This window comes from Gavia stellata, chromosome 7, assembly GCF_030936135.1.
Source record: "Gavia stellata isolate bGavSte3 chromosome 7, bGavSte3.hap2, whole genome shotgun sequence".
In the NCBI taxonomy this organism is placed as follows: domain Eukaryota; kingdom Metazoa; phylum Chordata; class Aves; order Gaviiformes; family Gaviidae; genus Gavia; species Gavia stellata.
Genome location: NC_082600.1, coordinates 40,319,260 through 40,333,734, shown reverse-complemented (window position 1 = coordinate 40,333,734; position 14,475 = coordinate 40,319,260). Strand labels below are relative to the sequence as shown.

General features: G+C 37.0%; 1 protein-coding gene across 3 annotated transcripts in view; it reads right to left on the bottom strand.

The window, feature by feature from the left end:
- SIPA1L1 (signal induced proliferation associated 1 like 1) overlaps positions 1-14,475 on the bottom strand; it is a 78,293-nt gene that overhangs the window by 43,768 nt on the left and 20,050 nt on the right. For all 3 annotated transcript variants that reach the window (XM_059819357.1, XM_059819358.1, XM_059819359.1), the window contains exons 5-8: positions 8,896-8,999; positions 7,538-7,695; positions 2,776-3,352; positions 1,376-1,650 (exon numbers count right to left, since the gene is read on the bottom strand). In XM_059819357.1, coding sequence (XP_059675340.1) covers positions 1,376-1,650; positions 2,776-3,352; positions 7,538-7,695; positions 8,896-8,999 — 1,114 coding nt within the window. The remainder of the gene's footprint in view (positions 1-1,375; positions 1,651-2,775; positions 3,353-7,537; positions 7,696-8,895; positions 9,000-14,475) is intronic.

Below are 14,475 nucleotides of genomic sequence, written 5' to 3'. Positions count from 1 at the left end.
TAATAGGATCTGTGCTTTCCACACAGATTTTTCTGCTCTAATCCTTTTGCTATGATTGCAGCTGAACTTTCCATTTGCTCGGGCTGCTAAATACTGTACAAAAGCTTTCCAAATACCTCATGGGTGACCTTATGCCACTGCTCATTTTAATCCCTGACATGTATTCAATTTTCCACTGACAACTAAAGGACAAATAAAACTCCTTTTCTCTCTGCTCCTGTTTTGCTGCCATTTACAAAAGGAGTTAATATGGCTCACACTAAAAACAAACATGGATTCTTCTTTTATGCAAGTACAAGGTCTTTGCTCAGAGACACGATTTCATATCAATGTAATAAATATGCATTTAAGTTCAGCCGCAACCTTAAGTATACCAAGATTTAGCATCTACCCCTACAAAGATATTGCCTGATTAGAAAACAGCAGCGCAAAAATGCTCTCAGTCTCTCACTGCAAGGAACACGCTGACTTTGATAACTGTACTTTCTTCTTGGCAAATCTAGCATAAACCCTGAGCTAGCCTGCAGGCAAATTTAGTCTATTAAAGATCATTCCATTTTAATCATATAGCATTTGCAAGATATTAATACAGGATGTCAGGAATATGGGAATCGGATTTAGTGATGTGGCTGAATGCTACAGACAACTGCAGAGAGTTCAGATGAGAGCAGTAAAAATTATAAAAAGCTTTAGTGCGAGTTCAGGAAAAATGGAGGGACTTAATGTCCCATTTAGAAAAAAAGCACGCATTACTGCTTATTTCTGATCAAGCAACATTTTAAAGCTATAAAAACAATAATACAGTTGACAGAAGCCTCAGGCTTAACACAGATGGGAAGCGAGAGAGATGCAGCAAGATCTACTACTGAGTAAAGAAGAATTACAATTTGCAGCAATTTCTCTGGCCAGATCCATAGCTTTGATAAACTCTCATCATTTACAGCCTTACTTATTTGTGAAAGGAGAAGAATGTAAGTCTATTCATAGCATTCAAGAATTACATCCACAGACATTGCAAACTAACAACAAATGGGAAATCAGGGAGGGAAATGTACAATTAATTTTGAGGAATCATAAACAAACAACTGTCAAAAAGTTGTTTGATTTCCATGTTAAATTCCACAGAATTTAAAGGATACATAAGGTTCTTTGTACATTTTATTAAATTCTGGTATTCAATGAACACTTTGTGGGGCTTGGAGTCTGAATATGGGCAGTTTTTCCTGCCCTCCTTTTTCACCTTACAATATTGGATACTATATTATAATTATACCATGTTTTTTTGGAGGTTAACACTTACTCTGGAATGTTTCTTTCCCCCCGACCTCACAAATCAAGATATAATTTCAGACCAAATGCAGCTATTATACAATACCTGCGTGGTGTGCAGTCCTCATATGGAGGGACGATGACAACCTTCACTGTTACTGATGTTCTGAGAAGATCAATCATTTGCTCGTGGCTCAGAGTGGCTACAGCCACCTTGCAGATTTCCACCAGCCGGCTGCCTTGTCGCAGTCCTGCCTGCCATGCATAGCCGTAGGGCTCAACATCTGCCACAATGCCTTCATAGTTTACATGGAAACCAAGCTGACCCAGACCATTCCTACGCAGAGTCATCTCCACTGTTTCACAGCCCTTAGTCACAAGCTGTGAATTGAAATGAAGACAGATTTTAATGCATGGGGAGACCTTCAGTGCTAATAGAGGTTTAAGGGCTCCATTTTTGTACACTCAACCAACTCCCAAGACAATGGTGGGATACAACGAAGGAATATGTGTCACAGTCCTGGATACGTAATCAGCTGAAATGGGTCTTGTCACTCAAACTAGTATTTTCAGTAAAATCTGGTTACCCAAGTTCTGCCTTGAAATTTTTACTGAAACCACAGGAATTTTAGAACATACATGGCAGCACACAACAGAAAAACACATAGAGTTACACAAGCATCTCTACTTTATCTTTTACGCTTTAGTAACCAAAAAACCATTCTACACTTCTAGCTGTTTCAGTAAACTGCAAAATTACTTTCAGTCCGAATGTGGTGGCATGCAGCTACTAAAGCACACTAAACCGTGGTCTATGCCAACATTTCTATGTACCATGAGCATCAATACCGTCAAGACCAATTTAACAGGGCCTGGTTTTCCCTTTTTCCTGGTCATTATACAACTACAGTTGTGAAATTACAGGAAAGACAGTGAAACATAACACATTCTTTCATAACTTAATTGGATAAAAAAATGAGCACGGACAGATGTTTTATAGACAGATACCATGAATCACTGCATTTTTAGTTTATCACATGCATTCAGAGAGTATCTGAAGGTTGCAACAGGGATTGGAACTGCACCCTGCTGGCAACATACTAAGTCAGCCTCAAAGGTGTTACAGCTTCGTTTGAAACAAGATACAACAAGCCTGTAACACAAAGAAAGGGAAGGAAAACAAGGAAAAGAAATAAGGTGACACTTTGGTATTTATCGTGCAGGAGCAATTTATGCATCTGAAGGCCCTGCTTGCTTCTTTTTTCATATATATATGAAGACATTTTTGACACACACAACACCAGCTGAGGTTGGCTGGTATCCGATAAAAGTGAAAGCAATATTGGATTTTGAGAAATAGAAGCAGGAAAGTCCTTACAGATTTCATGATAAACAATTAGAACAGTTTTAGGGATCCCAAGCATTACTTAAATTGAAGCCTTACTTGGCACTGGGGCGAGAGGAGAAAGCAAAGAAGAGGAACCAAACAAAATAACACATTCTAACCTCCAGCCTTTTGACGATCTCTTTGATATCATCAATGTTGCTGATGAAGCTCTCCAAAGAAACACATTCACCTCTCTCATAGAATATTTTGATATTTGTGTCCGTTGAAGTCCACCCTATCACATCTCGACAGGAGCAGTTGAACACCACGCTTTTTGTGTCCTGTTCAATGAGGACTACAAACTCATTAGAGATGCCTAGGAGACAGTCTATTTCCATACCCTTGCTATAGTCTTTTGCGTGGACGCTCCATACAATAGCACCAGAACTATAGATCTCTGCTCCTGGATAAGGCTTGGACTTTTCTTTCTTTTTTGAAGCAAGCGAGATGAAGGGGAACTTGCCAGAAGGGTCAATAGGTGTGTTGGTGACATTCTTCTCTGCCAAGTCTTTCAAGTACTCTTGACGGGTCCTGGTGGCCATTGCACGAAACTTTTCTGATTTATGAGCAGCATTCTCTGCATTAATGACTTTGGCTAGTAAGAAGTCCCTGAACACATTTGATTTAGGAAACGTGACACCTTTTGGAATAGGTGGTCCAAAGGATGGTACATCTCTGGATCTTGTCACAGCAACACTAAAAGATATAAAAGAATAAGGAAGAATCAGAGTGTTTCACTGTACGCAAATTCAGCAGTTTTTGAATACAGAAAATCCATTTCCTTTTTTCCTTAAGCCCTCAATTATTCTCTCTTTTTCTCAGCAATACGACTATATTTACATTTTAATCTTGCCCGTGTGGAGATTATGTCCCCCTTACAGAAGGCCACTTATTTTTGCATTTAGGCATTTTTGAGTCATCCTCAGTACCACAGCTTAAAGAGAGCTTCAAGTGCAAAATCATGCTTTTTTGATAAAGTAATCACTCATGTATGGTAGTTCTGAATTTTGTTTGTTTTTACTATAAGCAGAAAATTTCTAACACACACTATTACAAAGGCTAGCTTATAATTTAGCTACCTAAAGCTGAAAGGCTCATCTGAAAGCAATGTGAAGTATATGATCAATACTAGAAACATAGTTAAAATGGACACATTAAAAACAAAGACAATAAAGTCATCTCACAAGGCCAGTTTCACTGTGAGAATCATCTTCCTGGTGACTGAATGCATATAGACACCACACTACTGATTATGTTTTAAATGTCTGGATCAAAAACCCCACTAGCTGATATTGCATGCTACTGATAGAAGCAGACTCCAAAATACTAGAAATAAGAAGTTTTTTGGACGTTTGGAGACATATATTAGAAATAGATGCTTTCTTTTTCAACTCTTCCTTTTAGCTTCCGTACCGAGTGATGGACTGACAATAAGATTGCCTTAGGCAATGCCAACAAGCTTAGATATTCTCCCTGGTCAACCCTCTTTTGATGCAGAGAGGATGAGAGTTGCTTGGCATCACTGAAGATTTGCCATTCCAGTCCAGTATCATTCACTTGGCAGTCTGTCCTAAGACTGACAACTGTACTTCAACAGTTTTGTGACAAGAAATGCTCTGACAGTTTGAATATGATTTACACGTATCTATAACTAGATCTGAAAAAGCACTAACTAATTTTGGCCAAAATATCATGATAATAGAGTTTTATAAAGAAAACATGATGGAACATGAGCACATCAGAAATAGTGTGGCCAGCAGGAGTAGGGAATTGATTGTGCCCCTGTGCTCGGCACTGGTGAGGCCGCACCTCAAATACTGTGTTCAGTTTTGGGCCCCTCACTACAAGAAGGACATTGAGGTGCTGGAGCGTGTCCAGAGAAGGGTGACAAAGCTGGTGAGGGGTCTGGAGCACAAGTCTGATGAGGAGCGACTGAGGGAACTGGGGTTGTTCAGCCTGCAGAAGAGGAGGCTGAGGGGAGACCTCATCGCTCTCTACAATTACCTGAAAGGAGGTTGCAGAGAGGTGGGTGTTGGTCTCTTCTCCCAAGTGACTAGCGATAGAACAAGAGGAAATGACCTCAAGTTGCTCCAGGGGAGGTTCAGGCTGGATATTAGGAAAAATTTCTTTACTGAGAGAGTGGTGAGACACTGGAACAGGCTGCCCAGGGAGATGGTGGAGTCACCATCACTGGAGGTGTTCAAGGAATGTGTGGACGAGGCATTGTGGGACATGGTTTAGTGGGCATGGTGGTGTTGGGTTGATAGTTGGACTTAATGATCTTAAAGGTCTTTTCCAACCTTAATAATTCTGTTATGTATGTGGTGTTTCATTTGGAAAACTGGCTGGTATTATTTTCAAACTTTATTCTAACTTACTGAATCTCTCATCATGAGAAATTACACACCACACCTCCCCCCCCCAAATCAACAACTGAGATTGCAGAAATACTAGTAAAGCTTTTTGGGGATGAGGCACACAGGAACACCAAAAATAAAAATTAAGTCACTCAGTCTTTAAACCATATCTTCTGGCTTCGTGTGGTGGGGTGTTTTATTTGTTTGGTTTTGTTGGTTTTGCTTTTTTTAATCATATTTTCTGGTAACTGATATTGAAAGCTGTCATTGACTGTCATATTTCCTTCAAATGTATGCCAATATATCTAAAAGTATGCAACAGGGGGTGCTAATGATATACCCATCTGACTCTTGATCATCTTCAGTGGTCTTAAAGGGTCTGTTATTAAGAGATAGAAGCCTAAGCGTTAAACACAATTACGGGATATAATGAAAAACTACAAGTGACATTTTGTTTGATTAGGTTTTCAATATCATGAATCACAGGGATAAGAATTTAATCTTTAACATATGCTAGAGAAGTTTTAAAAAGCAAACGATGCCAACAGAGAAGCCAGACTTTTGAAATATTGTTTATCTTAGCTGGGAGGGAGAATCACTGGCCAAGACAGTGCTTGATTTTATTCCTTTTATGTAGTTTTTAATATAACTTCCAGTACATTTTTATGCTATATGGCTTCCTGTTTTGTCTAGAATTATGAATCTATGAAACTGTTCCAAATAATTCAGTGAAAAAGAGGTCAAACTTGCTTTGAAAAGTTTCCTAGAAAAACTTTTCATAATGGAATTCTATAAATTTAAATGAAGTGTTTGCACTGAGAGGACAAAAAAAGAAAGGATTTTAATTTTAAGGACAGTACACAGAACATACAATGCTCTGGCAGTCTCCTGTATCAAAATGAACACTGACACTCTCACAATTTTTTTTCCTACCTGCTCCCCCCCCTCCTTAAAATTTAAGCCTGTAGCATCACTAAAGCTGAAATTCTCAAATTTTATTCACTAATAGTAACCAGTAAGGTTCCAGCCCTTGTAGTTGTGAACACTTGAAAAATGAAAGCGATTCAGAAGTCTGAAGGTCAGAAATAGAACCCTGAGATATTAAAATTTATTACAGTATAACAAGTATCTTTCCCATGCCTTTTAAAAGAAAGAAATTGAAAATATGCATATTATTTAAAATAATAACAAAAAGCAGATCTTTCTCTGTGTTTGTAATACCCAATTCAAACAAAAAAGGCATCTGTAGTCCTTGTGGTTATCTTTCCCACTTTCCCTTTACTTCAAAATCAGTTTGTGTACAGAATAAGAGCCGAAACATATGTCTAAAAGTTTAAGAACAAGCTATGTCCACATAAATTATGTAGCAGTGGAATTTGTCAATAAGCTGCCTTGAAATGACTATCAACATGAACATGCCTACTCCAGGAGAGTTTAATACATGTACAAAGTTCATCATCACTTCCAGAAGTGCTGTGTGAGCTTTACCAAAAGCTTATGTGGAGGGAAAAGCCTTTAAACCTTACTATACTTGCTTGAAAAACATGAATACACCATCTCAGATACTTCAGCCTTAGCTCTTCCTCTAAATAAGCACTGGACTGAACGAAATACTTAGGTAAACAATTGTATTTCAGTAGAGACAAGTTAATTCTAAGGCTACCTCATTTCAAGATAACTACTCTAAATCCATTACTCTGACACTTCATATTTTAAATAAAAAAGCTTTAGAAAAGTTTCCTGAGATCAGTCAACATTTAGAAATAAAAATACATTAAGAGTTCAGGATATAACAAAGCTAAAAAGTTTCAATGATTGTAAAAAAGTGTAACTCAAAACCATTATTTCTATATGCTTTCAATTTCGTTAAGAAATGTATACCTAATAGGGATCTTATTTTGCAATTTTTTATTATATGTTGCTATCAATTACCATTTTCTATTTTAATCATATTGACTTTAAGGTCACACTAAGATTTTTTTTTTGCTACATAATGCTCTGGAATTTTTTTGTTGGACTGAAATGAGGTAAGTAATGAAGATATTTCAGACAAAATGTTTCTTATTTTAGAACTTAGCTTCTTTCTGAAAGGTTAGTAATACTTTTTCATTGTCTTAATTTCAAAAATGGAACATAAGCTCAGATGGTCTGAATTATCCGAACAAAAAGTGAATTCATAAGAATCAAAATAGAAATACTCTTCTAGCATACTCTTCATGAAGAGAATAAAAAGGAAGTGAGAACAGAATTTTAAAATCATTCCCAAATGATTGATTTTTTTTTTTAATATATGTATGTGTGTGTGCACACACCAATTGACAGCATTAATTTCCTCATTGGATGTGTTTCCTTTACATACTCATGTGTGTCTACTTACTTTTTAAAAAGTGTTCTAAATTCGCATGACCCAAAATCTCCTCGACCCCTATCTTTCATTATGTTTCCCTACTGAGAATTTGAAAGAGTAATGACCCCTCCCTTTGCTCTCAAATTCTATGTTTTCAGTGAACCTATTGATAGCTACCTGTAACAAACGCTGTCAGTACAGGGACCGTGCACTCTTACAATGACAAAGACGTGCTGGAAGTGGGATCGAATGTTCTTTGGGCTGAATGGTTGTGCTCCAGGCTCCTGGAAAACTATTGTCACAATATCATTTCCAATATGTCGTTTTCTCAGAAGCTTTAACAAAAAAAAAGCATAGGTTAAGACACTGTCTTTTCACAATTTTCAATTCTTTATTTCTGATTATTATGAATTACTATTGTTTGATTTTTTTATTCCAAATGATACCTCAAGATTAAAACAGAAACAGCTGAGGATTTGTATGATAAGTATGAGAATGTTAGTTATTAATTTGACAAATTTCAGGTATGGGCATTTTCATTTTCATAACAATTTCATTTCTACACATAACATACAGGAAGATCTTGTTACAGAAAATTTTAAGCTAAACAAAGAAGAAAAACAACAACAAAACCTGCTAGTATCAGAGTAATCAGTGATACATGGAAGCTGGAAGACATTCCCCACTTCACACATTTTTACAAGCCAGAAGTAGGTTTATTTCAAGTTGAAAATAGTTGTCGCTGTCCTTAAGACACACTATAATAATTTTCTGATAGGCTTCTTCAGTAAATCCAAGACTACAGTAAGAGAGAAAGGTAAACTACAAAGCAGTATAACATTTAGTGTACAAAAGCAAACTAAAAAGAATGCTGTGTTATCTTTTATTGTTAAAGGAAATTTCTATTTTATTTTTAGAAACGCGAAATAACATGGTATCTAGAGTAAAATGCATCATACACAACAAGATGGCCTAGTATTTAACAGGACCATGTACTTCAGAGTAACAAAGCAGTTCAACCTACATAGCTCTTCAGTATAACAAAAAAAATTAAAACAAAAAAAAGGATTTTGTCTCATCTTCTTGTGTAGTGTGCTGGACCACCCACTCATCACCTCTGATTCTCTGCATATTACAATTTGCTGAATGCAGTCCTTAAAGTGCAATGGACTTTGCTGCAGAAGGTTGAAAATCACGTCAAGTACGCCATGGTCCTTTTGACATAACATATGAACTCTTATTTATGTAACACAGATGCGCTACTGACATTATGGTATATTTACATCAAAATTTCAGTAAATAATGCATAATTAAATAGAAAATAGTCCTATGGAGAAAAATCTACCTATGATGTACCTACAATGATCTGTTTTGCTCATCTTCCTGACCCAAAGATGGCTGGTTTTACTTTTGATACTTTTGACTGTAAGTGTTTTCTTTGCTGGTAACAAATGAAAGTTGTCATAAATATTCAATAGTTCAACTAGTTTTGAGATGGAGGAAAAATAGTTCTAAATAGGTAAGGTCCATCTTACCTGTTGCTTGTTGTTTGGAGTATATGGCAACATAGTAGAAACGTGGAACATGATTTCATAGTCCTTGTATGTTGTGTATAGAGAGTGAGTACCCGTTGAATCAGCTTTAGTTAAAGAAAAAAGAGAAAATAAAAGCATTATTTAAAAAAGTTTAAAAACAAGGTTTCGTTATTATCAAAGAAATTCATCAGGCAAGACAAGAATTACTACTCATCCTTGATCCTAACTGAAATGTCAGCAAGTAAAAACTTACCCAGCTTTTATTCACCTGCGAAAGCAAATGACACATATAGATGGCAGGTATAATTTTGCATACTTTTCCCCAATGAAGAACTTGTTAGGAATAGGGAATTTATACCAGAAAACCCTGAAGAAAGCCTATTTAAGCATGAAAAGGGATAACAAAGTCTGAAATAATTTTCAGACACCACTCAGTATCTCTGGCTAATCGGAATGAAACTAAACTGTAAGGAATGTGAAAAGGACTTCAGAAAGGAAGGTAGACAGATACTGCGAATGAATACCATAATCTCATGCATAATTAAATATCAGTGGACATATAACCCACAATATATGAAAGAACAGAATGGGTTCTTTTAAACATAAATATCAGGACTCTAAATTAACTGTAATGAAGTCAGATAAAACCTTCACTAAAACAGGTGCTTTATGGACAAGAGCAGTCAAAAACCCAAATAGGATGCTAGCATGCTTACAGCTGATGATGGAAAAAGCCCACAACAATGACATTATGATGCTGGTATATTAATCAAAGGTACTCTCACCTGTTTTGGGTTCTGGCCACCCTATTTTAAAAGTTATAGAAGAAAGAGAAGGGATCCAGAAACAGGCCACAAAAATAATTATACGTGGATGGAGAGACTTCCATGTGGAGAGAAAATGATAAAAACTAGGATTATGAAGTTTAGAAAGAAAAAAGAAGAGGGGATATTATTAAAGTTTACAAAGTGTTGGTTGAAGACAACACTTGATTACAGACAAATTGGGAACTTCTGGGTTTTTTTCTTTCTCTCTCTCAAAAAGAGACCTCGAAAAATGTTCCATTAATTTAAGTAGTAACACAATTTAAGCTGAAATAGTAAATATATTCTACTAAATATAACTGCTGTCCACGGTGCAAAAAGCTCATTTTCAAACAGAATTTTAAAAATAACTAGGTTTATATATGGAAAAAAGCATCCTGGTTATTTGAAGTTATATAAACATGCTACTATATTATATAATTCCAGCTATTTATAGCAATGTATTTTAATAAGCTGTTAAATACTACACCTTGATATTTTTTTTTATTAGCAGAGAGATCATGTTACTGAAGAGATAATAGTTCTGAGATTTATGAGGCATTTACAATAACATAAATATACAGTTTATTTACCCAGATTTTGGGTATAAGCTTTGACAAGAAGTTTTTGCTTTCTGTCAAATTTAGAATAATAAAATAGAGGTAGCTTTGCTGTAAATGAAAGACCACAACATCATCCATAAAATGAAATGGCAAGTTTTCTACATTACAGCTGCACAGAGATTTTGCATTTCCAAATAATCTATACAGAATAAAATGAGAATAAGAAAAAGATTCCTAGAATCTTACAAAAAAACCACCTCAGTTGTTTCAAGGAGACTGGGCTCTCTTCGCCAACACTCAACATTGCCATTATGAAGAACAAGCTAACTGCTAAATATTTTCTTTTTAATGCTAATTACAACAGTACAACAGCTGAAAGGGAATAACTTCATCTTGCACTCAGTTCACAGCAGCCTCTATCCTCTGCCTGATCATTACAATGCACACTGAAGGAGGCAGATGCACCTGAAAGTCACCTAAAGATCAACAACTCCTTACCGGCTTTTTTTTTTTTTTGTCTAACTGTAGATATGCTACTTTGTACATCATCTTTCATAAATAGAGTATATTAAAATATTACAAAGAACTGGAAAGGGGGAGCAGGTGCAAAAAGAAAGGGAAGTGGGTAAGGAAACAGACAGAGGAAGGAAAGCCCCAAAAGAGGGGAAGGGGCCCAAAAGGGGTTGGGGGAAAGAGGAAAGAACAAAGCAATTCTGACAAATAATACGCTTGAACAACACCTATGCACTTCAGCCAAACTTTCAACTTTCCTGGATGGACTTCGTTTCAGGCAGAAAACGGTTCTTTCTCAGAACAGCACTGGTTCTGCACACTAAGTAATAAGGCTACAATCCAAATGATGCATTTAATGATTCCAGTAATTTCCAAGTACTTCACAGCTTAAATCCCTGATACTCAAATCCAACTACAAACAGAAGTCCATATTCACTACAGACTGTACATCTTTCCGACCATTCAGGTTTCTTCTTTCTTACAAGTCCAGAATACTTTTTCTGAAGTACAACACAATAATTACAGGTGTTTGCTTTAAACCAAATCACTGTCATTGCAGTAAAATCCAAGACTACGCACTGGAATAGTAGCCATCATTTCAAGGTCAGAACTGTAAGCCAGCACTGCAACCTACTTTGATTTCCTTGTATTTAACAGAGGCCTGAGGGATCTACAAATTCATTAGCACCTTTTTACACTGAAGGCATCCCCTCCTGCCATAAGTTTATGGCATACCTACTGATGCTGCCTTCTCAGTCTTGTCCCATTACTGAATATGGTTACTTAGTTGAGGACTTACCTGATCTTCTTTTCCTTCCATCATTATTCATCTTTAAAAAAAATCGACCTTATTCTTCTGTCCTTTCAATGTTTCTCAGCTATCTTCACAAGGACTGTCTTAACAGACTCCCATTTAAGTGTTTTTTCCAACACCAGCGGTGCTCAAAACTCTGATTGACACTAACAGCATACTGCTGATAAATTCACCTCACTGAAGCCACAGGACTTTGTCATCCTGCTTCTACAGCAGCTTTTAAAACCTCTGCACTAGAAAGCTGTATAAAAACCAGTACGAGTGGAAAATCTAACTCAGTGTTTCAAAGGAAAACATGTTTCAAGGAACTGTAGTAAAACAAAAAAGAAACGATACTGATGAGGCAGGAGAAGGAACAGCGATTGCTACAAACTGCAGCAGTGCTCACAATTAAAGGCACAAGAACAAGAAGTTTCAGAGCTTAATGTTGTTCCCATCTACCTTTGCTGTTAAAGAGCCCTGCCTTATTTCTACTTTCTCCTAGTTATTGGCCCAAATTCAGCACCTGTCAAACCTGTGCTCCTTCCTGTTGCACAGAAGGATTACACCAAGCACTCATGTTCAACTTCTGTAATATCCAAGTCATTTTCAGACACTATTTCTGAGGATGGAATCCTTTATTTTGTAACATACAGAAGTATATGTGTAACACAAACAGAGAAACGCAGATGGACTTCGCCCCATCCCCACTTCTGCTTCTTAAGCAATCAAGGAACCTCTGGCCTCCTTTGGCTATTGGTCTCCCAGTGAATGTCTCAGACCCAAGAGTAAGTCTATTCTTACTTTCATGTGGTTGAAAAAACGTTAAATAGTACAAGTCAAGAAGGTAATCTATCTGTATTATTTCATTAGAAACACTGGGATTTTCTGACAAGCCCTAAAAGAAATGTTAATTTGAAATCCATTAATTCCCTAGATTTTTAATCTATTTAATATCTTCTGTGCTGTTTTTATGTTCTTCTCATGTCTTAACCAAAAAGTCAGGCAGTATAAACATCTAATACAGAAACCTACCATTATTAGCTAAGTTTGTATGAGTTGTCCGTCTGATGAGATTAAACTCTTACAACTCACATTAATCAATCTCCTTCATTTCCCGCTCCAACCACACTACCACTCTGCTGGACACACATGCCAGGTTACCAGGCCTAGCATTATCCAGCTGATTCCATTTACCAATTCAAAATATTGAGAAATAAGACTAAGTGAGGGGGAGGGAAATAAAGCAGGCATTACAACTAGAAAATAAAGTAAAATGACTGAAGTTATAACATGAATTATTACTGTGATGTTTATTACTTTAAAGTGATGCCCATAAACTTCCTAGGAACCGTGGGATAGATGACATTTTCAAGCTCTATTTCCTATCCAAGTCTGCAGGCTGCCAGGAGATCGACTGCTTCCCCTCTGGTAATTCTAGAAATACACAAACAAAACTTTAAAAGTAGCAGCTCTTTTCCACAGTGGCACTGGCAGAGATCCAAAGCTAAAGCCCTTGAAGGATCCAATATACTTAAATAGGCTTTCAGTTAATAGGACGCGTGAGATTCCTCCTTTTAAAAATTGGCTCTGTTACGGATACTTACAATTAGGCCCCTAATTCTAAAAATTTCTAAGAAAAACAACTGTTCTGAAACTGCCTTTTGGTAGAGCAACTTTGGTTTTAATTTATGCAAATTTAGAAAAGTGTCTTGTGAAAACTTCCAGAGTACATAGACAAATCAGCTTCCCTCCACACTGAGAAAATCTTCCATCGCATCTTACATCATGCATCTGCCTTTCATAGGTTGCAAATATTGTCAAAGGTATAGGAACTAGCAAAGTAGGCTACATAGCTCTGACCTTTCTTGCAAGTTAATGAACAGACATTAGTTTTTAAAAGCACCTTTGCAATCAACTATGCTGACATTAAACAGAATTTTTATGCAGGAAAACTTTCTGAGTAATGAGATCACAAGAATTATTTCATGACAGTGACCTCTAGCAACAGAAGAGCACAGAGCTGGAAAGGGAGAAGCTCGCTTCCTAGTCATAGACCTAGCTGTTTCAACGAAACCCTATAAACCTAAGTCATGGTAAAAACCACAACCTCCTCCTTTTTGCAGGCCTTTCTGTGTTAGGGCCAAGGCAGAAAAGACTGATTGATTACTTTGGGCAGCTATTGAAGGTGCAGTGCCTGTCTGTATTCTGCAGTTCACATATTCCCCATACCTGAGCTGCAGCTCTTGTGACCTTCTCTGGTCTTTAGCATTTTGCCTACCACAAGGCGGCTTTTTCTTTTTTTTGCCATTTCCTATGCAGTACCTGTGATAAGGGTTTCCGAATGCACCTATCCAAACAGCTTAGTGTTGTGGCCCCAAAACACCACGTTCTCTTCCACCACCTCCAGCCTGTGCTTTGCATACTGGCAGAAAGGAAAACATAGCACCATCAAGATAAATTACAAAAGTTTGTTGCCATTGTTCACATTTGCTGCTGTCTAAACCTGCTCGTTAAGAACTCACGTATGCTGTGTAGTTGCATGTTTCCTCAGTGAGCCTGCAGACCACATAACCCAGAAGATTTCAGACAACTTAGGAGTTCCTAAGCAGTTCTGACTGATGAGGTCCCACGCATGTGAGCTTGTAAACCTTGACTGAAAGAAACTGTAGGAAGCCCTTCATGAAAGCAGCAGTTTCCACTCAGAGCATCCTCCTTCCTCTCTGATCACAGCAAAGTGTTCATGTAAAGCCTCTCCACTTTTGTATTTTTAGATACAGAATGGAGCTGGTAGGTCTACTGGACAACATGAAAAAGACATCTCAGCTCTCAACATGGAATAGAAAACCTTCATTACAAAATGACAATTCTTAAAACCAGGAGAGATTCAGTCAGCTAGAAGTTTACA